Raw genomic sequence first — 22,642 nt, 5'->3', positions numbered from 1 at the left:
GAGTGAGGATCTTTAGCCCACAGCCATCAGAGAGGGGCAGGTATTCTGGGGCTCAGAGGAGGAGAAAAGGTGTCCAAGATGACATAGGCGTCAAATGATATACTACATTAAAATTTATTTTTCTTGCAAAATTATAGCTTATTGCTATGCATACGTGATACATTATTTGTGATTTCCCCCCCTCATCTGTAAACGTGCTGTAGCTGTGTCTAAGACATCTCTGTATCTCCTCAGTGCCTAGTACCCTTTCAGGCATCTTAGACGGTTTTTTCTTAGTTATGTCATTATTCATACATTTTTTTGTACTCAGGACTAGTCGTTATTTACTGCTAAGAAAGAGAAGGAGAAAATGCTGTCCCTGAGATTCCCCAGACCTTCAGATGTGGCATTTTGTTGCAAGTGGATGCATGACGAACTTAAAATGAAGGGGAACTCAAGAGCTGGACCTGTGCAATGCAGAAAATGTGCCCTGACGGGCTGTATTATCCAGCTGCATCTTGACTCTGAATCTTTTTTCCTCTTGGGCTCTTCTCCATCTGAAAATGATATGGGTAAGGGCATGTCCCTGACTTCGGGAAGGTGACATTAGGTTCCCTTTCTTTCCCTCTCTCTCCAGGTACCAAGCTCTCCTGATGAAATGTGTTCTGCCCCACTGGGCTCCGGGGGCAGTGTCTGGTGCTGTTGATGCCCTTGTTCGAACTTTCCAGAATGGATAGTCCCCCAAAGCTGACTGGAGAGACCCTCATCGTCCACCACATCCCCCTGGTACACTGTCAAGTCCCAGACAGGCAATGCTGCGGAGGGGCAAGTGCAGGTAGCGGGAGCACAAGACCCAATCCCTTCTGCCCATCTGAGCTGGGCATCACCCAGCCTGATCAAGACCTGGGACAAGCCGACTCCCTGCTATACAACAGTCTGCATTCTGCTCCCGGGGGATCTGCGCGATCTGCAGACAGCACCAAGAACAGAGGTCGGGATGGAAGAGGCCCCGGGGCCCCTAAACGACACAATCCCTTTTTGCTGCAAGAGGGTATTGCTGAGCCAGGACTTGGTGACCTGTATGATGACAGCATCGGTGATAGTGCCACCCAGCAGTCCTTCCACCTGCACGGGGCTGGCCAGCCCACCTTCCATCCCTCCTCTTTCCAGCTGCCACCACCTGGCCCCAGAGTGGGCAGGCCATGGGAGGCAACACATAGTCGGGCTGGAGTGGTGGAGGGGCAGGAACAGGAGCCAGTGACCACCTTGGATGCCCAGCAGTGCAGCAGTAGCCACAGTTGCCGGCCAGAGCCGGAAGCAGAGACCATGGAGCTGGATGAGTACGGGGGCCCTGGTGGGAGTGGCAGCGGGGGTGGAGCCAGTGATACCTCTGGCTTTTCCTTTGACCAGGAGTGGAAGCTCAGTTCAGATGAATCCCCAAGGAACCCCAGATGCTCAGGCTCAGGACCCCAGCACTGCCGCTGCAGTAGCACATCCAGTCAGTCCGAGGCGGCTGACCAGTCCATGGGCTATGTGAGCGACTCCTCCTGCAACAGCTCAGATGGAGTGCTGGTCACCTTCAGCACCCTCTACAACAAGATGCACGGCAACTCCCATGCCAATCTCAACTCTGCCCCGCAATCTTGCAGCGACTCTTCCTTCTGCAGCCACTCAGACCCCAGCGCCTTCTACCTGGACCTGCAGCCTTCCCCAGCAGAGTCTAAGATGTCTTGTGAGTCCCACCACCCTGACAGTGGAGGGAGGGAAGGTGGCTATGGTTGTCCTCATGCCTCGTCTCCTGAGCTTGATGCCAACTGCAACTCCTACCGCTCGCACTGTGAGCCCTGCCCAGCTGTGGCTGACCTCACAGCCTGCTTCCAGAGCCAGGCCCGTCTTGTTGTGGCCACACAGAATTACTATAAACTTGTCACCTGTGACCTGTCCTCCCAATCATCCCCAAGCCCAGCTGGCTCTTCCATCACCAGCTGCTCAGAGGAACACACCAAGATAAGTCCTGCGCCAGGCCCTGGCCCAGACCCTGGCCCTAGCCAGCCCTCTGAGTATTACCTGTTCCAGAAGCCAGAAGTCCAGCCAGAGGAACAAGAAGCACCTGCTCCCGTGGGCCCCACTGTGATCGAGGGGCAGGTGTACACTAATACTTCACCCCCCAACCTCAGCACTGGACGTCAGCGCTCTCGAAGCTACGACCGCGGCCTAGAGCGCAGCCCTCCTATCCGCCTGGGCTCACTGGAACGCATGTTGAGTTGCCCAGTACGCCTGAGTGAGGGCCCTGCAGCCCTGACTGGGCCTAGTTCCCCACCTCGGCGTGTCACCTCCTTTGCTGAACTCGCCAAGGGCCGGAAGAAAGCTGCAGGCTCTGGCTCCCCCCCATTGCGAGTGAGCGCTGGGGACTCCTCCCAGGAGTTCTCACCCATCCAGGAAGCCCAGCAAGACAGGGTGGGCCCACTAGATGAGGGCACTCACTGTAGCCATAGCCTACCACCCATGCCCTTGGGGCCAGGCCTGGACCTAGTTGGCCCAGAGCCCTGGTCCACCCAGGTCTGTCAGGGCCTCCAGTCCAGTGAGATGCCACCTGCTGGCCTCAGAGCTGCTGGGCAAGGCCCCCTGGCCCAGCTGATGGATCCAGGGCCTGCTCTCCCAGGGAGCCCAGCCAGCAGCCATACCCAGAGGGATGCAAGAGCTAGAGCTGACGGTAAGGAACCTAAAGGCTGGAGAATACCAGGGTGTGTGCATGGCCTCCTCAGTAGTAGGGCCCTGCCCACCACCCCACGCATACCACTAGAGGTTCCTCAGCCTAGATCAATCATCTTTCCAGTCCAGAGCATGTCCTACGGTTGTAATAGGGGGAAGAAGGATGGAGAATAAAAAATACACCAAGGAGATAAAATTAGCACAACTTAGAGATTGATGTATCGGGAAAGGAAGTACTCAAAAGATTGTGATTCTAAGCCCGGATGACTGGAAATATGTTGATACACGGTTAGGGACTGTAAACACAGAAGTAGATTTACTGGAAAAGGAATAAGGCATGAGTTCCATTTTGGACATTAAGGAATTTGCAGTGTTTAAGGGAAATGTCCAACAGGCAAACCACCCTGGGTATCAGTAAGTTCATTCTTTGATCAGTGATTGTAGCCACTCTTCAAAGAACCTGAGACCTGACACTTAACCTTTAAGCCTCCCAGGCCAGCTCTTTCCCTATTTACTTTATTACACTTAAGTAATTATTTTTTAAAAGCTCTGTGTTAAGTGGGTGCTGGTGATAGATGAGAGGAACAATCTCTGTCCTTAAGGAATTCCGATGAAGGGTGGAAACAGAAAAGGAAACAAAATTAAAATGTAGAGATGGCAGTGTATGATACAAAATTAAAATGTAGAGATGGCGGTGTGTGGTACTAGTCTATGAGAGGGATAGCTAAACAGACCAAAATGTCAGAGGAGTGCTAATACGGTTTACATTTAAGCACAGTCTAGAAAAATGATTAGGAATAGGCTTTGTGGAGACTCATAAAAAGAGCATTCTAGGCCCATACAGTAGTCTATACAAAATCACAAAGGCACAGAATATCTCGATGCTTTCCGAAACTGCAGATAATTTAGTATAGCTATAGTGGAATGTGGATGGAACCACTGAAGGATTTTAATCAGGAAAGTGGCATTTTTTGGTTTGTTACAGCATAGTGGCATGTTTTGATTTGCATTTTAGAAAGATTTCTGATTGTTTGGGTGGAAGGTAGATTAGAAAGGATGTCTCCCTGGAGGTCAGGAGACCCCTGTGATCAGAGAGTCATTGGAATAAAAATAGTAGTTGAAGCTATGAGTGGATGAGAACATCCAGGGAGAATGTGTAGAGTTATAAAGGGAATGATGGACGGAGCCCTGGGGATACAGTGATTTAAGGTCGAGCAGAGCAACCCTCAAAGGAGACTGAGAAAAATTAGCCAAGAAAATAGAGGGAAAACCAGGAGAGAGTGAAGTCACAGGAGCCAAAGGAGGAGAACGTTTCAAAAAGAGTTAGTTCAACAAATGAGTTCTGAAAAGAAATCACTAGGATTAAGGCTGAAGAATCCCAAGAGCAGCATTTGGGAGTGGCCAGCGTAGAAGCCAGATCTCAGAAGGTTTGGAAGGAAAGGGGAGATAAAGCAGGGGAAAGGTCGATAAAGGGGAATTGGCTGTCTGTAGCCTTAGGTTGGTCTGTTGGCTTCTCAAAGGAAAAGGGTTAAAAAAAATCATAAATGGTGTTGTCTCTGCTGTTAGGGAGATCACAGTCTATCAGAAGACTTCACACTCCTAAACATACACAGAGGAGGTGCCCTTGGGGAAGGGATGCAGGAGGGTCTCTAGGGAAGAGGGGGGTCAGAAACAGCAGGGATTGGTCAGAGTGCTTTGGAACCCACGCTCTTCTGAGATTGCAGTGTCTGGTGGGTGATATCTAGGCACAGGGCTTGCAGTCTGAGGGCAAGAGCAGCCCTGGTCAGAGATGGGAGGAGAGGCCTTAAAAGTGTTTTTGCTATCAGGTAAGAATTTTCATATTGAGATGCTGTTTTGTTCCATAAGTCTCCAGTGACTTACCACAGGGCTTTTTTCTTGATTCTGTATGACTTTTTTTTTTATATCAAAAAATGATGACAAAAGAAGTGAGATCTCTTTGAGATTCTGAGCAGCAGAATCAAGATTCAAAAGGGTTTTACCAAGTCGGGAAAGAACGTTTTGTTCTTTCAGGGACCAATATGAACTTTGATAATGTAAGCTGTACTTGAGTTGATTTGGGATATTTAATTGATTGCAAACTCAGAATGAGTCAGCAGTTTGGAAGGGCTTCCAAAAAGTTAAAATGGTTGGATTCATTTAGAGACTCGAGAAGGGAGGAGTTGATAGTCCCCCTCACCCTTGTGAACCACTTAGAGCCCTCCTGGAAGTTCTGGACACTCCATTTTAAGAGGGAACCAAGGGGCTGGGGCTGTGTCGCCCACAGAAGAACAGACTTGGGTGAATGTGGTCTCTATCTCCAATTTTCTTAAGGGCTGTCACATAGAAAATGAGAAAACTTATTCCCTGTATTCCCTGAGGGTAGAACTGATACCCACTCCCCACAGTAGACACCCCTCCCCCTTTCCTGATCTTACTGCCTGAGAACTTAGCAGGGAGGATTTTTAAAAGAGTAGGAATAGATAGTCTAATTCAGACATACTCTGCATAGCATGTACAGTAAAGCTGGGATTGGGAGGGCCTACTCTGATAGCCAGCGTCAGCTCAGTCTTGAAATTTGGTATTTAAGTAAGTGGAGAGGATGAAGACATTCCCAGTAGGAAAAGCAGTGTGCTTAAAGATGGGAATGGGGGGGAAGAGTGGTGTCAATGAGCATGGCAGGTGTGGACGTTTGAGGGGAGAGCAGCTAATTTGTGGCAGGTGTGGACACCTACCTGACTGAGAAGATTAGACTTTGTTCTGTGGGCAGTAGCGCCACAGGAAATAAAATACTTCCTAAAGCTGGTATATGTAAGAAGATTTGGATGCAGTGAGCCTATACTGAACCGAGGGTGACAGTGAGGCTTCATTCATTTAACGAATCTTTATTCAGTACCCACCATGCACCAGGGTCTGTTCTAGGCACTGGGGATACAGCAGTAAACAATTTAAAAATCCCTGCTTTTCTGGAGCCCTTATAAGGAGTAATGGACAATAAACAAATAAGATAATTTCTGATAGTGAAAAATGGCTAAAAAGGAAATAAAACAGGGTGATGAGAGCATGACTTGCCAGAGGGACTGGGGTGGTCAGAGAAGGTCTTAATGAAGTGATGCTTGAGCTGATGCCTGAATGATGAGACAATTTCAGCGAGAACAAAAGGCCCCGAGATGTTAATGAACTTGGCATGTTGAAGGACAGAAGAAGGTATTGCTGGAGCATAGTGAGCCAGGGAGAATGACAAGGGTTGTTCTCTGATCACTGACTGGGAATAGCAGGAGGGTATAGTCTGAAAATTTCCACTGAGAGTGGTTCTGAAGCATCTCCTTTACAGGGTGTGTTCACCATCCCCTTAAGACTCGCTGAAGTAAATAAATGGGGAAAGATGAGGAATAGGAAAATCCAGCCTGATATCATTTCACGTGTAGTACAATGTGGTAAAGAGAACATTAGCCCCGAAGTCAAACTCTGACTTAGGCAGAATTCTAGCTCTGCAGCTTTCTAGTTGTGTGACCTTGGGCGAATGACTTAATCTCTAAATTTCCAATACCCAGATCTTTCAAGTATGGATACTAATTCCTTCCTCAGAACTGTGGAGCCAGGGGTGCCAGTGAACCACACCCAGGGTTTCAGGTGGTATGGATGCTTATAGCGCCACCTTGTGTTCTTTTACATGTTTACAGTGTGTGCAGTGTTTCATTAGCTGCACAGCCCATACACAAAGACTTTCCCTCTGTGCAGTGTCCTGTTGTGTGAGTGAGTCCCGTGTTTTGGAGTGAGACCCGTGTTTTGAGGGACACTGACTAGAAGATTGGCTGAAAGAACAGGAGAGGACCACTCCTGGGGAACACACCTCTATGTAGAGGGAACAGATGTGGACTCTGGGGCTCCAATACCAGGATCATGAGAGAGTGGGAGCAGGGTGGATAGGGTGACAGGGGGGCTGATTCTAGCTGCAAGTAAAGAAATATTTTATTGTGGTTAGATTTGCTCAAAAATGAAATGTGTCGTCTCTAGTGGAGACAGGGGATGATGGGCGAAAGCTTGAAGTAAATTAACATCTTGACCCTGAAAATATATTACTAACTCCAAGTCTTTAGGCCTTAGAAACAGAGAAAATGACGGTTCTGCCATTGGCAGAAATGGAAATCATCAGGAGAATGAATGAGGTGTTTTAAAATGGCAAATTTTAAATGAAAGCAGAACCCTAAAGCAGAATGATCTAGAGATCAAGAAGAAGGTTGGGGCTAAAGCCATGGGTTCAGGAGTTGCCTGTACGACTGTCTGAACGTGAACAAGGCAGGGAAGAAAGTGTAGAGTGAAATATAAGAATTGAGCCTTAAGATATGCCCGTCTTTGAAGTCAAGAAAATGAAGAAGGACTGAACAGTCAAGAGGTACAAGACAGGTCAATGTCATAAAAACACTAGGAAAAGTTTTACAAAAGACGGGAGGAGCACATTCCACAAACTTGAATTACCCCTACCCCATTCAATTCCTTCAGCCCAGGTCCTACCCCGCTCATCCCCTTTCCCCAGGGAGCGTCATCTCCTGCTTCTTGTCTTCCCCTCACGTGAGTTCAGTGTTCATCTGATTCCTTCTCCATCCCTGTTGCCGCAGGGGGTGGTGCTGAGAGCCGACCAGTCCTTCGCTACAGCAAGGAGCAGAGGCCAACCACGCTGCCCATCCAGCCCTTCGTGTTCCAGCACCACTTCCCCAAGCAGCTGGCCAAGTCCCGGGCCCTCCACAGCCTCTCCCAGCTCTACAGCCTCTCGGGCTGCACCCGTGCACCGCAGCGTGCCCCTCTGGCTGCCCCCACTGCTCAGGTCCCAGCGCACGCTCCTTCAGGGGAGCCTCAGGCATCCAGCAGCGGAGGTGCCAGGAAAGCTGGGCCTGAGCCACAAACCTCACGGCCGTCACCCCTGGGCAGCTACTCCCCCATCCGGAGTGCCGGCCCCTTTGGGCCCAGCACCGAGTCTTCTGCCTCCACTTCGTGCTCCCCTCCCCCAGAGCAGACCACAGCCACAGAAAGCCCACCTCCATGGGGCCGCTCCTGTCCTCCTGCTGTCCGGCCTGCCACCTCCCAGCAGCCACAAAAGGAGCATCAGAAGATACTGACCTTGGCTGAGTACCGACTCCATGGAACAGGAAGCTTGCCTCCTCTGGGCTCCTGGAGATCTAGCCTCAGCCGGGCGGAGAGCCTGGCCCGGGGAGGTGGTGAGGGCAGCATGGCTTCCAGGCCCAATAATGGTATGAGGTTCAGTGCCTGCCCCCCACCCCACCCCAAGCAAGCTACCTCCCCGCTGAATGGTTTCTTATACTCCAGCTTGGGGTCAGAGGTTACAGTGTTTGCATCTGTGGCTAACATCCCAACCCTCATGTTTTATATGGGCCCACTGGGTGGGTATGAAATGCTGTCTTCTGACTATCTCCTGTCTCTTTTGCTAATCTGTTCTGCTTTCAGCCAACCATCTATCCCCTCAAGCACTCAAGTGGAGGGAATACAGGAGGAAGAACCCTCTAGGGCCACCTGGTCTGTCAGGGAGCCTAGACCGAAGGCCACAGGATGGTCGACTGGCCCGAAGGAACCCCATCTTTGAGTTCCCTGGCTCCCTCAGTGCTGCTGGCCATCTGAACTGCCGGCTGAATGGTGTGTGGGCCAGATCCCCAGTAAACCCAGGGCAGGCCCTGCCATAGCTGGGAGGGGCTAGAGAAGGGGTCAGTCCCCAAAATCACATGGCTCAGAGGGTATGAGGCATTGAACTGAGCTGCATCTCAGAAAGAGAATTCCTTGGGATTGATTTTTCTCTTCTTTTCAGGTCAAGTAGTGAAGCCGTTACCACTGACCTGTCCTGACTTCCAAGACCCCTTTTCCTTGACTGAGAAGCCTCCAGCTGAGTTCTGTCTGTCCCCAGATGGCAACTCAGAGGCCATTTCCATTGACCTTCTTCAGAAAAAAGGTGAATATTACTCCTAGCTCCGGACGGGAAATCTGCTATCACTACCTATTTGTGCCTGTTGCCCTACTATCTAGCCCTTCGGAATATTTCCCTGTTCTAGGACTCCAAGTGCTGGGAGGGAATTAGAGAGCACAGGTACTGGGGCAAGAGGCAGAAGTCTTTGTACTGTGGATCGTGAGTATTTGCAAGTGAGCAAGGATCCTTTATCAGATGCTTAAGAATCAGGTTTTAGTTTCCTCCCTCAGGGAGCTAAGTATAGTGAAGGAGACTCCCATGTGCTGTACTGGGGGAGCTCAAGTGCTACAAGCTCTAGCGATTTGGGTAAACATGATGGTAACATCTAATAAGGTAAGGACTGACAAGGAACCAGTCTATCTAGCAGACCTGTTTAAGTGAGATGATGGGGAGAGGATTGAGCATAACTGCGGGCCTTAGAGAAGCAGCCTGTGAAAGGGAGAAAGATGAAGCTAAAGTCCCTCGCAGAGGCAGAGTGGGGGACTCAGAGTTTAGGGAGAGGGAAGAACCTTAGGCAAGAAGGGGAATAGCCACCTTCCTCCAAGTTGGAAAGGGATTAAGAGAGGGCAGGTGGGAAGGAAGATAGTTGTAATGTAGCTCTGTCTTTTGGATGGACAGGGAAGTTGAATTCATCACCAGTGGCCTCTGTTCTCTGTGTGAAGTAGAACCAAGGGCTTGAGAGAGGGGTCAAGATTTGGCAAGGCAACGTGAGAGCATAGCAAAGAGTGCTACAAGGCACACGTCAAAGAAGTGCTTCTCCCAGGCACTGGTGTGAGTAGCGCTGGACTTTCTCCTACAACAGCCAATAGCCTGGTTTCTCAGAGTGGAGAGGACAGATGGTTAGAGTGATCCAGGTTTGGAGCAAGAGGGCAAGGAAGTGAGGATGTTGAGTGTCTTGACAATGGAATCATTGAGGTGGGTCTCGGCAGGGAGGTGAAAATAGGAGGGGCTTGAGAACCGGGCAAAAACAGGAAGAGGCCAGGGCCTGCTGTGTGTGCAGGGACAGAGAGAGTGAGTGAGTGAGTGAGTGAGTGTGTGTGTGTGTGTGTGTGTGTGGAAGCCCTTCCCTCTTCCCACTGAGGGCTCAGTCCCAGCTGAGTTGCCCAGGGACTTGATTAGGGACCCATCACATCAAATTCTCACTTGCAGGGCTGGTGAAAGCTATTAACACGGCTGTAGACCTCATTGTGGCCCATTTTGGCACAAGCCGGGATCCTGGGGTAAAGGTAGGCAAGAAACTGTGGAGAGCTGAGCTCTACCCTGCTGACCCTCACCTATTCTCTGCTACCACCTGCCCTTGCTCTCTTGCCTCTAGAACTCAGAGTTGGGTACTTAGAGATGGGGATCGCAAGAGAAGCACCATAAGGACTAAGAGAGTCAGAAAGGACCAAGGTCAGGCTCCAGATGATTCCCTGTACTTCCCTACTGCATCCACAGGCAAAGCTGGGGAATAGTTCTGTGAGCCCCAATGTAGGCCACCTGGTTCTGAAGTACTTGTGCCCTGCGGTCCGGGCGGTGTTGGAGGACGGGCTCAAGGCCTTTGTGCTGGATGTCATCATCGGGCAGCGGAAGAACACCCCGTGGAGTGTGGTTGAGGCTTCCACACAGCTAGGTAAGTGCTGGCTGGCAAGATAGGGACCCCAGGCTGAATTTCAGGGTTCCAGGATTGGGCACGTGACCTCCAACTCTGGCTTCCTCCCAGGCCCATCCACCAAGGTTTTGCACGGCCTGTACAACAAAGTCAGCCAATTCCCAGAGCTCACCAGTCATACCATGCGCTTCAACGCCTTCATCCTCGGCCTGCTCAAGTGAGTGTGTGGAAATCTACAAACCACCGGTCCCCTCCCCTGGGCTCTGGCACTTCTGAAGAACCAGCTCCCTAGACTGGGTCAGAAAGGGTGGATCTGCAGGATCTTTGGCCAGGGCCCAGGCTCACTTTCTCCCCACCTAGCTACAGCCTCTCTCAGTAGGTCACTGGTCTCCCAGCAGACCCATCAGTCTCTGGCACTGATCACCAACATGGTCTTCTGCTTTTACAAATCCATAATCTGGCTCATTTGGAAATTAACCTGGTTCTCAGTTTCTTTGGATATTGTAACCCTGATCCTGTCCATTCCAGCACTGCTTCCAAATCCTGCTTGACCCAGTTCACCTTGGCACCCACATCACAGTATCCTTCTTTTCTCAAGTATGGGCCGAGGTCATCCCCTTTGGTCCTGAGCTATCCTGTCCTCTCACTCAGCAGCTGCCCTGACTTCCTGGGTCACGGGCAAGCCAACTCCATTCTAAGAGGAAGTGATTGGCTTGTGAATCACATGTTCACCCCCTCCCTATTAACCAGATAGCATCACTGCCATAGCAGGGAGATGTTCACCTATACCTCTGCCCTGTGCGTGACCCCCCCCATATCTGTCTTCTTTGTATCTTATCATCTGGCTATATCCACACAAGACTCAACTCTCTTCACCTATCTCCCTACAGCATCCGGTCCCTGGAGTTCTGGTTTAATCACCTCTATAACCATGAAGGTAATGCTCAGAACCCTGCTCTGTCTTGCAAACTCAGCAGAGGCCAGACCTCGGAGGATCGAAAGAGGGAGGCACAGCTGTCTTTTCAGATGCTAGAAGTGGGGAGGAGAACCACACAGGCTTTCATCCTCAAGGCTTGGGCTTCTACCCAAGTCCTCTCCCAGCCTCTGCTTGTGTTAGAGCCTTGGAGTCAGCGGGATACTCAGGCAATCTGGGAGTCAGGGTGGCCAGGAACCTCTCTCCTCTGAACTCACGGCTGCCACTTAAGATTGTGGAGCTTCCGCACTGCACAACTTCAGAAGGCATCGTTTACACCGTAGTGCATCTAAGTGGCACGGCACACAGCCTGTGCAGCAGTCCACAGTGACTCCACCCAGGTTGCCTTTCACAGGCCCACCCCAGGCCGGGCTCTGCTTCTCTGTGTGGCTCAGTCCCTCTCTCTTTCTCCCCTAGATATCATCCAGACCCACTACCAGCCGTGGGGTTTCCTGAACGCGGCGCATACGGTGTGCCCTGGCCTCCTGGAGGAACTGCTGCTGCTGCTCCAGCCCCTGGCCCTCCTGCCCTTCAGCCTCGACCTACTGTTCCAGCACCGGCTGTTGCAGAGTGGGCAGCGGCAGCGGCAGCACAAGGAGCTGCTGCGGGTGTCCCAGGACTTGCTGCTGTCCGCCCACTCGACACTGCAGCTGGCCCGCTCCCGGAGCCAGGAGGGCCCTGGAGACATGGACGGGGCAGCCCGTGGGGAGCGGGTGAAGGGTGTGGGTGCCCCAGAAGGTGGAGAAGATGAGGAAGAAGACAAGGAGACAGAGGCAGCTGAGAGCTCAGGGCGTGGCAGGTGGGCCCGAAGTGGGCAGGCTGGCTGGTGGTACCAGCTCATGCAGAGCTCCCAGGTCTACATCGATGGCTCCGCTGAGGGCTCTAGGTTCCCCCGGGGTGGCAGCAATAGCAGCAGTGGCAGCAGCAGTGAGAAAAAGAAAGGGACGGGAGGTGGGGGGCCACCCCCCCGAGAGGGAGTCGTGGAGGGAGCTGAGGCCTGCCCTGCCCCTGAGGAGACCCTTGGCCGGGAGAGGGGCTGGCCTTTCTGGATGGGGAGCCCCCCTGATTCTGTACTGGCTGAGCTGAGGCGCAGCCGGGAGAGGGAGGGGCCCACTGCCCCCCCAGCAGAAAATGAGGAAGGAGCCTTAGAGCCTTCACCCGGGGTCATCAAGTGGGGACACCTCTTCGGGTCCCGAAAGGCTCAGCGGGAGGCCCGGCCCACAAACAGGTAAGAGACAGCCCCTGGTGTAGACAGACGGGCGGGGGTGCCTGCTCTAAGCCAGGGCACAGACAGAGCCAGAGCCCGGCCGCTATCCCCTAGGCTACCCTCGGACTGGCTCAGCCTGGACAAGTCCATGTTCCAGCTAGTGGCGCAAACAGTGGGTGCCCGCCGGGAGCCAGAGCCCAAGGAGGGCCTGCAGGAGCCACAGTCTCCAGCCCTGCCTTCCAGCACTCCATGGTGAGCCCTGGGAGACAGAGGGATTTGGGGGCTGGGTTTGGCCCTGGGTGGGGTTTCTCTGACCTCCATTTGTTGTTTCCCCAGCGAGGTGAAGGCACTGTGCCACTATCTGGCCACAGGCCCTGGACAGCTGAGCTTCCACAAGGGAGACATCCTGCGGGTGCTGGGGCCAGCCGGAAGAGACTGGCTGCGCTGCAGCCGTGGCCCTGACACTGGTCTGGTGCCTCTGGCCTATGTGACTTTGACCCCAACTCCAAGTCCAACCCCTGGAAGCAGCCAAAACTGAGGCCCTGTGCATGCTGGTGGCCTCAGGGACCCTCACAACCCCTAGACTCGTAGCCTGAGAGCCCTTCCCAAGCCCTCTGGCCTGGTTACAGAGAGTAGACCGAGAGCTGGGGGCCACATACCCCTGTGCTCAGTATCAATTACTCCCCCTTAACTGTCCCAGTGACCTCGTCCAGATCTCCCCCCAGGAAAGGAGGGAAGGGACGCAGCACTGGGCTGCCAGAATTTCCCCCGCCTATCTTGGCCAGCCCTCCCATGGGTACAGACAGGCATGTCCCTGTGGAGGGAGGTGACCAGAAGGCCCGTTTGTGGGGGTCCCTAGGCCAGGTGGTGAGAAGGATGGGTGACAGTATTGGGGCCAGTTCCCTGAGCCCCCAGCTTTAAGTAGGCTGTGGCCAGTGCCTGGTGGTCAGAGGAGGGAGGAGGAGCCCAGGCTCTGTTTATGTATTTATTTATTTATTTATTACACCTATTAATAAAAAAGGTGCTTGGCCTCCAAACCGTTCTCTCTTTGTGCCTTCTCCCACCCTCCAGACCATCTTTCTTCTTTGCAAAAGGATGGCTGGGATAGGATGAAAAGGAAAGAGAGAACTTGAAGTCTAGGTACCTACGCCAGGAGCTGCTTCTGGATGGTGCTGAGGCCCAGAGCATCATGGGTGAGATGCCCATATGTGCGGCCAAACTGGAACTTATACCCTGTGTGGCCAAAAGATTCTGTCATTTGTAGCCAGAGGCATAGAAAAGTTATTTCTCAGCCAGTTGCCTAGAACCTCCAAGTTATCCTTCAAAATCTGGTCCTAACTACTCCCTAGGAGCTACATCAGTTTCCTTTTCTGCCCAGTGAGAAAGCTGACCCAAGGTCCCCCCATATCTACTAGTTCCAAGCCCTAAACCACCTCCACCCATCTCTCTCTCTCTCTCACACACACACACACACACACACACACACAAATATTCCAGTCCCCGAAGCCTCCCTCTGGGGGCTGTCCTCACCTGGCACATAGCCCCCGTATTTAGGTACAAGGCCCAGGTTCTGAGGGTAGGTCCTGGAAAGTGAGGGGAGATGTTTAGGATCCTTCTGGGATCTGACCCCTGACTTCATCTGTCCAAATTCCTGCAGTGCCTGGTTGCTGAGCACAGGAAAGCTGGAACCGAAGAGGAAGCGAGCACGGGGCACATAACCAGTGAAGCCTAGGGGAGGGGGATACTAAGTCAGTACCTCCTGGGCACCTCCCAGGCCTTTGGTCATTACCCACTTCCTCTCACCTGGCATGAAGAACTTGCGAGGATCTCTGTCATCCATGGAATAAGGGGAAGCCTTCTGAGGAGAAGTTGATAGAAGAAAAACAGGGCTATCAAGTTCAGCCCCTGGGCTGTAACACAAGCTCCCAGGGAGGTGAGGCTGGCGGTCTAGCCCACATCCCCTGTCCCACAGCCATGCTACACATGACCACCCCAGACCTGGCCACACAGAGGTAAGGCTCCCGCCTCGTACTCCCCATCAGCCTTCTCCGTCTCACTTGTTCCGCCTCCTGCCCCAGCTCTGGCTCCTCTTCCGTCTCTAGCTCTGCCTCCAGCTTTGGCTCTTGGTCTTTCTCCACGTCTTTCTCTCCCTTGGCCTCCTTTGGCAGCTCCTGACTCCTCTGTCGCCCATACCACTGAGTGAAATCATTCAGAGCCTCAGCCCAGACCCGGCTGCTGTTCTTGGCAAAGATGAACTGTGCCTGGGGTACAAAACCTAGGTAGGCAGGGGGCAAGGACGATTTGTTAGTGTGTGGGACCCATGTTCTGGGATGGGGGGTACCTGTTCATACCTGGGTACATACCTGTGTACCCAGGGATCATGCTGGAGCTGAGCCTTTCGTGTCCACGCCTAACAGGCAGGCTTTTCCTAGGACCCTCGGGAGATCTTGGAGGCCGGATGGGAGGCAGAAGTGTGCGGTGGGAAGGGAGCCGGGCTAGGCCAGGAGAGCCGCGAAGTAGCTGCCCAGTCATCTGCCCATAGGTCTGGCCCATGCTGAACCGAAGTAGCGGGCAGTGTCCAGTGTACCTGTAGCACAAGTCTCACCCACTCACCTCTAGAATCCCCGGCCTCACCATCCCCAGAGGCAGAAGCAGAGACCTCTGAAGCCCTGATCTCTTCTGGACTCAGCTGTGTATATATTTGGAGCAGGCGTTTCTTAGTTCTCTGTCTGGGTTTTCAACCCTTCCCCTCTGCTGCTACCCTGTTACCATGGAGAGCACAACACAAAGCTTCATAGCAGGCCCGGCTACTACTGTTCCCTTGCTTTTCCTTTTCCATCCAACATCATAGACATCCCAGCCATAAGCCTCCCATACCAGAATGTCCACCTGGCCCCCAAGGCCGAGGTGGCACAACTCTGCCACCTTTTACACCCTTTTACACCCCTGTTCCCAGAAGCAAACACGTGTGCTCTGGGCAGAAGTCTTACCCTGGGATATAATGAGGGTTCTGAGGGTTCAGCCCTGGTATGAAGGTGCTAGCCATAGCCTTGGGAACCCAGGCGAAGTTCCCTTCGTTTCTCTGAGCCGTTTCTCTGAGCTGAGCTCCTGGGCTGTGTGTGCTGACTGTGTCAAGGGCTGGGAGGCCGAGCCAGAGGCAGGAGGTGGGGCTTGGGGAGGAGAGAGGGGTTGGGGCACTAGTGTGATGGCTGTCAGGGCCCGGGCCACAGGGGAGTAGAGGCTCACTGGTCCGTCCACTCCGGATCAAGGGCAGCCCTGCCACCTGGGGGCAGGGAGAAGGCCGCGTACAGCCTTGCCACTGCAGAACCAAAGGAAGCCCTGAAGTGGCAGGTGGGGGAGCAAAAACTGACAGGCCCATTGAGCTCTGTCTCGAAAGAGGGCCCTTCCTTCCTAAGCCCCTCTCTGAGCACCTGCCTGAGGAGGTGTGGATTGTACGCTCTGTGAGTCTTGGTTGAAGGTGATGGAATTCCTAGGAAAGCCCAGGGGGGAGGTGATAGGGAGAAAAGGAACCTAAAGACCTCTAGGCAGTGACATTGTTTATTTTCAGTAACGTAAGGACAAGAATTACTACTATAATCCGGATCATCATCCATTCAACAAATATGCCGTGCTCTGCCAGGCATGCCGTACAGGGGCAGAACGTCATTTAGTATCTCTGAACCCTACTATCCTCATTTATAAAATGCAGGTGCTGCTGTTGTGAGGCTCAGATTAATGTATGCAGATGTGCTTTGTAACAAACACCTTGAAGCCAGAATGGTGGGGTAGGGGAAAGGGCACAGGCGTGAAGTCAGGCAGCCATGGGCTCCTAACAGCTTGTGAGCTTGAGCCGACCTTACCTTCTCTGAGCAGGTGGCTTCTTCTGAACCTGAAATCCCTAAACTCTTAACATGAAGGTTAAAATAGCCTAACCTACCAAGGTGGTGTCAAAAATAAAGTCAGATAGTGTGTGTGAAAGAACTTACCCCAGCACCTGGCACGCAGCTGCTAAAACTTAATTTCCTTTCCTATTGTTTAGTATCGTCTCTAAGCGTCTAACACAAATGGGAGATCAATGGATGGTTAGTAAATTCAGGGGTTACAGGTTTTCTCACTGGGGGGGTTCAAGGGAAGGAGATATGAAGGTAATGTTGAGGTTTAATGAGGGGGCAAATTAGAATTTGTTAAGAAAACAATTCAGATCCTAAGAGCAGTACAGACCAGGAAAAAGATGCGGGGAGGGGAGCATGATTAGAACTTTACGGCTGGTTCAGGGCCAGGCTGGTCCACCTTTCCAGGACGCAGAGCCTCTGCTCTCCTCCCCACGCCTGACTGTGCCAGTGCCTGGGCTAACCCAGCATGTGTCACTGACTTCTTGGGAATTGCACAAGAGGGCCCCAAAGAATACATTTCATGCTCCTCAGTGTTCTGCCAAGAACACTTGGTATGTGTCACTTAGAGCTAGAGTTAGAGAGGACTTGGCTCCCAGGAAATATGCTAGAGTGAGGGTGGGAGCTGAGGGGAGAGCCCAGAAGAGCAGGAATATGTCCAGGCTAACAACCTGGACTTCTGGATTCTGTAACAGACACTGTTGGTTGCACACTTCATACCTATTCCCTACCCCCGTCTCCCTTCTTCCTAACAGAACTTTAATTTTGTTCTGCCAAGCAGTCAGGAACTTCAGGGAAGCTGGAGCCAGCCGTAGGAATGAGTCTGGATTAGTCTAAGCCCATCATAGTAGTCCCATTCCCCTTGCCAGTGACTGGTTAGGCATGGGCTTGTGGCAACCTGGACAGTATGAGGGCAAGTCTGCTGGGGTGAAGGAGTGTCCTGGGAAGAGTTTCTTTGCTCTTAAAAAGATGCACAACAAATTAGAGAAAGAGAGATGGACAAGAAGGAATGATGTCTTTTCCTGCCTCTAGAAATTCTGTGGATGTGATGCTGGAACCTTGGCAGGCATCATGAAACCTGTGGAAAGCTAAGCTAACCTGGGAACAAAGCCTGAATCCATGCAGGGTGGATGGCAGAATAGCAAGGCCTGGGTCCTTGATGGTAATGTTGAGCCTCTGACTTAACCAACCTTCTTATGAAATAATTTCATTATTGTTAAGGCCACTTTAAGTTTTCTTTTACTTAGAGCCAAAGGCGTCATAATATAAAAGTAAAACAAAACAAAACAAAAACACTAGTTCTAAAAACAAAAACAAAACGCTAGTTCTAATCCTAGTCACTAGAGATACAGACCCTGGCCAAATTCATCTCGTCAGCCCTCAGTTTTCTCATCTATAAAATGGGTAAACTAATGTTACTACCTCATTGAGCAGGATATGGTAGATGAGATGATGCAAAAAGAGCAGCTGGCCCAGTGTCTAACTTGCTAATAAGTAAATAGCAATTCATTGTGTTTAGTTAGAATTTGGTAGGATGGGAGAAAAGAAAAAAGTAGTAAGACTGGGAGTTCGGGGGAAAGAATCTGTGAAGTTGAGAAATGGAAAGGTTAGAATTTAAAATTGGGATGTAGATTAAGATGCAGGGACTGGAACAATTTCTGCAGAAAAGACCATGGCAGCTAGAATCTGGGTAAGAGTTAATATAAGTTAGGAAACAAATTATAATTAGTCTTAGATTCATGGTTTGTGAAGAAACAGCTCACTGTTCTTGGTGAAATGGCTTGTTACTATTATTGTTTCCATCTGTGTAAAGAGTATTTCTAAATCCCTGAAGATTGGAAGGACATTCTAACCTGGGAAAGGAGTGGAAGAGCTAGCTGAGGGGCCTGTAGGAATGCTCATTGCCTTGGTGCCTCCTTCCGAGGGACAGTCATGGTAACCTACCCACAACTTGTTCCTGACGACAGCTGCCACACCCAGCGGCCAGTGTTGGATGTGGTAGCAGAGAAATGTTTCGCTGGGATTACACCCATCTACAAGATGAAGGTCCAGTTAGGAAAGTCACGACAGTGCCCTGCTCACTCCACACAGCCTGCTGGGTCTCCCAAATGGCAGTCTACAACTCTCTTGTGCTCTGCCTTTGATCTGACCGGGAATTGCTGTAAAATTTCATGTAAATAAATACAAATAGCGAATCGTGTCGTACACCTGAAACTAATATAATGGTATGTGTTAACTATATCTCAATTTTTAAAAATCAGGATATTTATCAGCCAAAAAATTTTCACATAGATCCCAGATCAATCACTTGATTGTACGTCAGTACTGGGCAAGCATAAATCCCCTCTATGAGGATGAATTAAAAGAAAATCATGAGACCTTTGGAAAAAGTTCCTCAGATCAAGAGACAACCAAAATTGAAACAAAAAGTGAAAAGAATGAACTCCAAAAGATTACATACAACATAACACCCTTTAAAATTAAAATATATAGATGCGATAAAACTACATAAACAGGAAAGCAAGGTAATGATGAACATGAGTTTAGTTGCTTACCTCGCATGGAAGTGAGACAGTGGAGGGGGATGAGACCATACGTGTAGATGTACGTTATTGTCAAGGTCCCAGTTTTTGTTTGGGATGGTGATTTCATAAATGCTTATTATTACACATTCGAATGAATTAATTAATTAAACCATGGGCCAATGATTAAAGTGTATCATAAATCAAGGATTATGAAAACCCAAATCTGTGCAGTTGACATCCAAAGAGGTGGAATGGGGTGGGGTTGGGGAGAATCCAAATAGAAATGATCAGAAACAGTGGTATTGATAAGACTTGAATATACTTTCTGGTTTTAGTGCTCAAGAAGTCAAAATATTAAAGAAGAACAGAATCTGAACAAGGATGATTTATTAGCTACACACAGGGAAATTTAAAAACTGGCCATAGTCTAGTCCTGCCTAACAGAGCAGGCTTACTTAGTCTTTGAGCCTCAGTTTCCACATCTGTAAAATGAAAGAGATGCACTGGATTGTTATTAAGATTCCTTCTAGTTCCTACTCCCTTCTCTATTTGCCAATGCAAATATTATATGGGTTTTAAACATATATACATATTATTTTACATTTTTATGTATACATATTTATCTTACATTTTATATTCATATTTATGTATTATAAAATATATACATATATGATTTTCTTAAATAGCAGAATCTTTGATGTGCTTTTAGTCATTTTTTTAATTGAAGTATAGTTGATTTATAATGTGTTAATTACTGCTGTACAGCAAAGTGACTCAGTTATATATACATTATTTTTCATATTCTTTTCCATCATGGTTTATCACAGGATATTAAATATAGTTCCCTGTGCTAGACAGTAGGACCTTGTTTATCCATTCTATATATACCAGTTTGCATCTGCTAATTAGAGTCATTTCTAAACGCAACTATATTTTTAAAGTTTCATACTTTAAAATGTGCATGTGTAGGGCTTCCCTGGTGGCTCAGTGGTTGAGAGTCTGCCTGCCGATGCAGGGGACACGGGTTCGTGCCCCGGTCCGGGAAGATCCCACATGCCGCTGAGCGGCTAGGCCCGTGAGCCATGGCCGCTGAGCCTGCACGTCCGGAGCCTGTGCTCCGCAACGGGAGAGGCCACAACAGTGAGAGGCCCGCGTACCGGAAAAAAAAAAAATGTGCATGTGCCTCCTAGGATGCAGCTCCAAATGAGCCTTATTCAACTTATAAATTTTCCTGAAAACAGGCCACTATCTGGATATCACTGCTCTGAGCATAGAGGATGGATCAAAGCAAAGGAAATGGCAGAATCTCTTTCTGGTGTTTTTACACGTATAACATTCTTCAAATCCACAGCACCAGTTTTTTGGGTTTTTTAAATAAATTTATTACTTATTTATTTTTGTGTTCATTGGGTCTTCATTGCTGCGCTGCGGGCTTTCTCTAGTTGCGGCGAGCGGGGGCTATTCTTCATTGCTGTGCGCGGGCTTCTCATTGCAGTGGCCTCTCTTGTTGCGGAGCAGGGGCTCTAGGCTCGCGGACTCTAGAGCACAGGCTCAGTAGTTGTGGTGCACGGGCTTAGTTGCTCACGGCATTTGGGATCTTCCCAGACCAGGGCTCAAACCCATGTGCCCTGCATTGCCAGGCGGATTCTTAACCACTGCGCCACCAGCCAAGTCCCTCCACTAACTTTCATTAACCATCTCAGCTAGGTAATTACCTTCTGGTCACTACAGAGATGAATAGATGAATAAGATATAATTCTTGACCTCAGTGATTTTACAATTTTAAAGAGGAGTGAGAGCTACAGAGAAAATCAGTATAAACACCACAATGTAGATTTAAACAAAAACAACTGACTTTATAATAGGCCACAAAGAAAAATCTCAAAAATCCCAACAAGTACAAATAAACCACATTTTCTCACACAAACACAACAAACCTGTAAATAAAAAACAAAAATTAGGTTAACCAAGCAAACAAAAAACCCCAATTGCCTCTAAATTCAGCTTTGATTGAATTCTCATTTATTTCTAAAAAATGGTGTATAATCACTCTTCTTTTCTTTGCCCCAAGTTAAGAGAGCATTTAAAAATTGTCTAAATGTTGGGCAATTTTTAGCCTCAAGTGTATACTGGCATCACGACTAAGGACGTAGGCTTAATCCTAGATCCATCACTTAACTAACTGTGCAATCTTAGGTAAATTAGTAAACCTCTCTGAATCTCTTTTTCCCTCATCTATGAAATGAGAATGGTAATACTGTAAGGATTAATTTAAATGGTATATGTAACACAGAATAGTTATTGGTACCTAATAAACTGTCAAAATTATCATTAAACAAGTGTTCCAGTAGGAGCCATTTTTGTTACAAGAAACAACTGTCTACTTCTGCTGGCCCAAGTATAGCAAGTACAGAGGAAGAGAGGTTATCGTAAGGATGAATTAGATTTCATCAGTGTCCAAGGAAAGGACTCTATAGCCTGCTTTATAGCCAGGCCTCATGGAAACTGAAATTGAGAACTTGAAAGCTAACAGGAGCTAAGGCAGTTATTTTCGCTCTTTTCTCCTTGAGGCCATGTGCTTCCCCCTGCACATCTGCTCAATCTCTCTCTCTCTCTTTTTTTTTTTTTTTTTTTTTGCGGTACGTGGGCCTCTCACTGTTGTGGCCTCTCCCGTTGCGGAGAGGAGTTCGTTTCCTGATGAGCCACATGCACACCGGAGTTATGATGTGGCAGACACATCCATTTGGGAAGGGGAGAGAATGGGGAGGGGGCAGAGGAGAGGAGACGTGAGGAGAGGGAGAGGGAAAGAAGGGAGAGAAGGAGGGAGGGAGGGAGAAGAAGAGAGAGAATGAGAGCATAAGAAAGAGAGAGAGGGATTCCCTGGTGAAGCAGTGGTTGAGAGTCCGCCTGCCGATGCAGGGGACACGGGTTCATGCCCTGGTCCGGGAAGATCCCACATGCCGCGGAGCGGCTGGGCCCGTGAGCCATGGCCGCTGAGCCTGCCCGTCCGGAGCCTGTGCTCCGCAACGGGAGAGGCCACAACAGTGAGAGGCCCGCGTACCACAAAAAAAAAAAAAAAAAAAAGAATACTAGCTGAAACTCTATATAACTAAACCAGAAAATCTCACTGAGATTAAAATTGTGTAGGAAAATATAAATCAAAATCAACCCAAGTGATACAGAATATCTGAAAATAAAATAACAACCATAGAAGAAATTGAAAAAGCGGTCAAATAGTTGCCACCTACCAGAAGACCCACACTACACTTAATTTACAAAATTAGTATGAATTTAATTCAAGACCTAACAAACCTCATACAAGTCTTACAACAGATGAAGAATCTAAATGAAACATCAAGCCAGGAATAGCACGTAGCAAGATGGTCTTCTTTCCTTGAATCCAGTAATAGTTACCACTAAATGATCACAGCCCACTTTCTGAGACCTCCCAAGGCTCTGCAAGACAGCATATCTTTAGTGATTTCTGCCAGAGGTTCAGAATGAGGGGAATGCTGGCAAATGTCCTGCTCTTTGTCACCCCTGAGTTAACAGCTCAATAAGGGCAGATACCTTGTCTATCTTGTTCACAGTTGTAGCCCCAGCATCAAGCACAGGTGTCTGGCGCATAATATAAGCTAAACAAATCTAGCAATATTGTAAAGGAATAACATTCATTAAAACTAGTAGAATGTATTTCAGGACTGCAACAGTGATTAAAATAGAAACTCTTTCTATTAATGTAATTAACATGAATAAACCAAAGGAAATAAAAGCCATTTGATCACCCTGACAGA

General features: G+C 49.4%; 2 protein-coding genes across 7 annotated transcripts in view; one reads left to right on the top strand and one right to left on the bottom strand.

The window, feature by feature from the left end:
- Positions 1-13,470, top strand: part of RUSC2 (RUN and SH3 domain containing 2) — a 57,503-nt gene extending 44,033 nt beyond the window's left edge. For all 5 annotated transcript variants that reach the window (XM_030884177.2, XM_060300784.1, XM_060300783.1 and 2 more), the window contains 11 exons: positions 617-2,692; positions 7,308-7,937; positions 8,152-8,337; positions 8,507-8,647; positions 9,812-9,888; positions 10,100-10,274; positions 10,365-10,470; positions 11,144-11,190; positions 11,644-12,454; positions 12,548-12,685; positions 12,770-13,470. In XM_030884177.2, the coding sequence (XP_030740037.1) occupies positions 685-2,692; positions 7,308-7,937; positions 8,152-8,337; positions 8,507-8,647; positions 9,812-9,888; positions 10,100-10,274; positions 10,365-10,470; positions 11,144-11,190; positions 11,644-12,454; positions 12,548-12,685; positions 12,770-12,971 (4,521 nt within the window). In that variant the 5' untranslated portion in view covers positions 617-684 and the 3' untranslated portion in view covers positions 12,972-13,470. The remainder of the gene's footprint in view (positions 1-616; positions 2,693-7,307; positions 7,938-8,151; positions 8,338-8,506; positions 8,648-9,811; positions 9,889-10,099; positions 10,275-10,364; positions 10,471-11,143; positions 11,191-11,643; positions 12,455-12,547; positions 12,686-12,769) is intronic.
- CIMIP2B (ciliary microtubule inner protein 2B) lies at positions 12,552-15,537 on the bottom strand. Of its 2 annotated transcripts, none has more exons than XM_030884181.3 (6): positions 15,424-15,537; positions 14,797-15,020; positions 14,459-14,708; positions 14,237-14,291; positions 13,964-14,093; positions 12,552-13,666 (listed from the first exon to the last, which is right to left on the bottom strand). In XM_030884181.3, the coding sequence occupies exons 1-6, from the start codon at positions 15,477-15,479 to the stop codon at positions 13,578-13,580; spliced, it is 804 nt and encodes a 267-aa protein (XP_030740041.2). In that variant the 5' UTR covers positions 15,480-15,537; the 3' UTR covers positions 12,552-13,577. The 2 variants fall into 2 exon arrangements, with proteins under 2 accessions (XP_030740041.2, XP_069901832.1); XM_070045731.1 differs by having other exon boundaries at positions 13,964-14,161; positions 14,237-14,288; positions 14,491-14,708.
- Positions 15,538-22,642: the final 7,105 nt, after the last annotated feature.

Source organism: Globicephala melas, chromosome 6 (assembly GCF_963455315.2).
Source record: "Globicephala melas chromosome 6, mGloMel1.2, whole genome shotgun sequence".
NCBI classification, from domain to species: Eukaryota; Metazoa; Chordata; class Mammalia; order Artiodactyla; family Delphinidae; genus Globicephala; species Globicephala melas.
The sequence above is the reverse complement of the archived record's forward strand: the minus strand, read 5'-3'. Positions and strand labels throughout refer to the sequence as shown.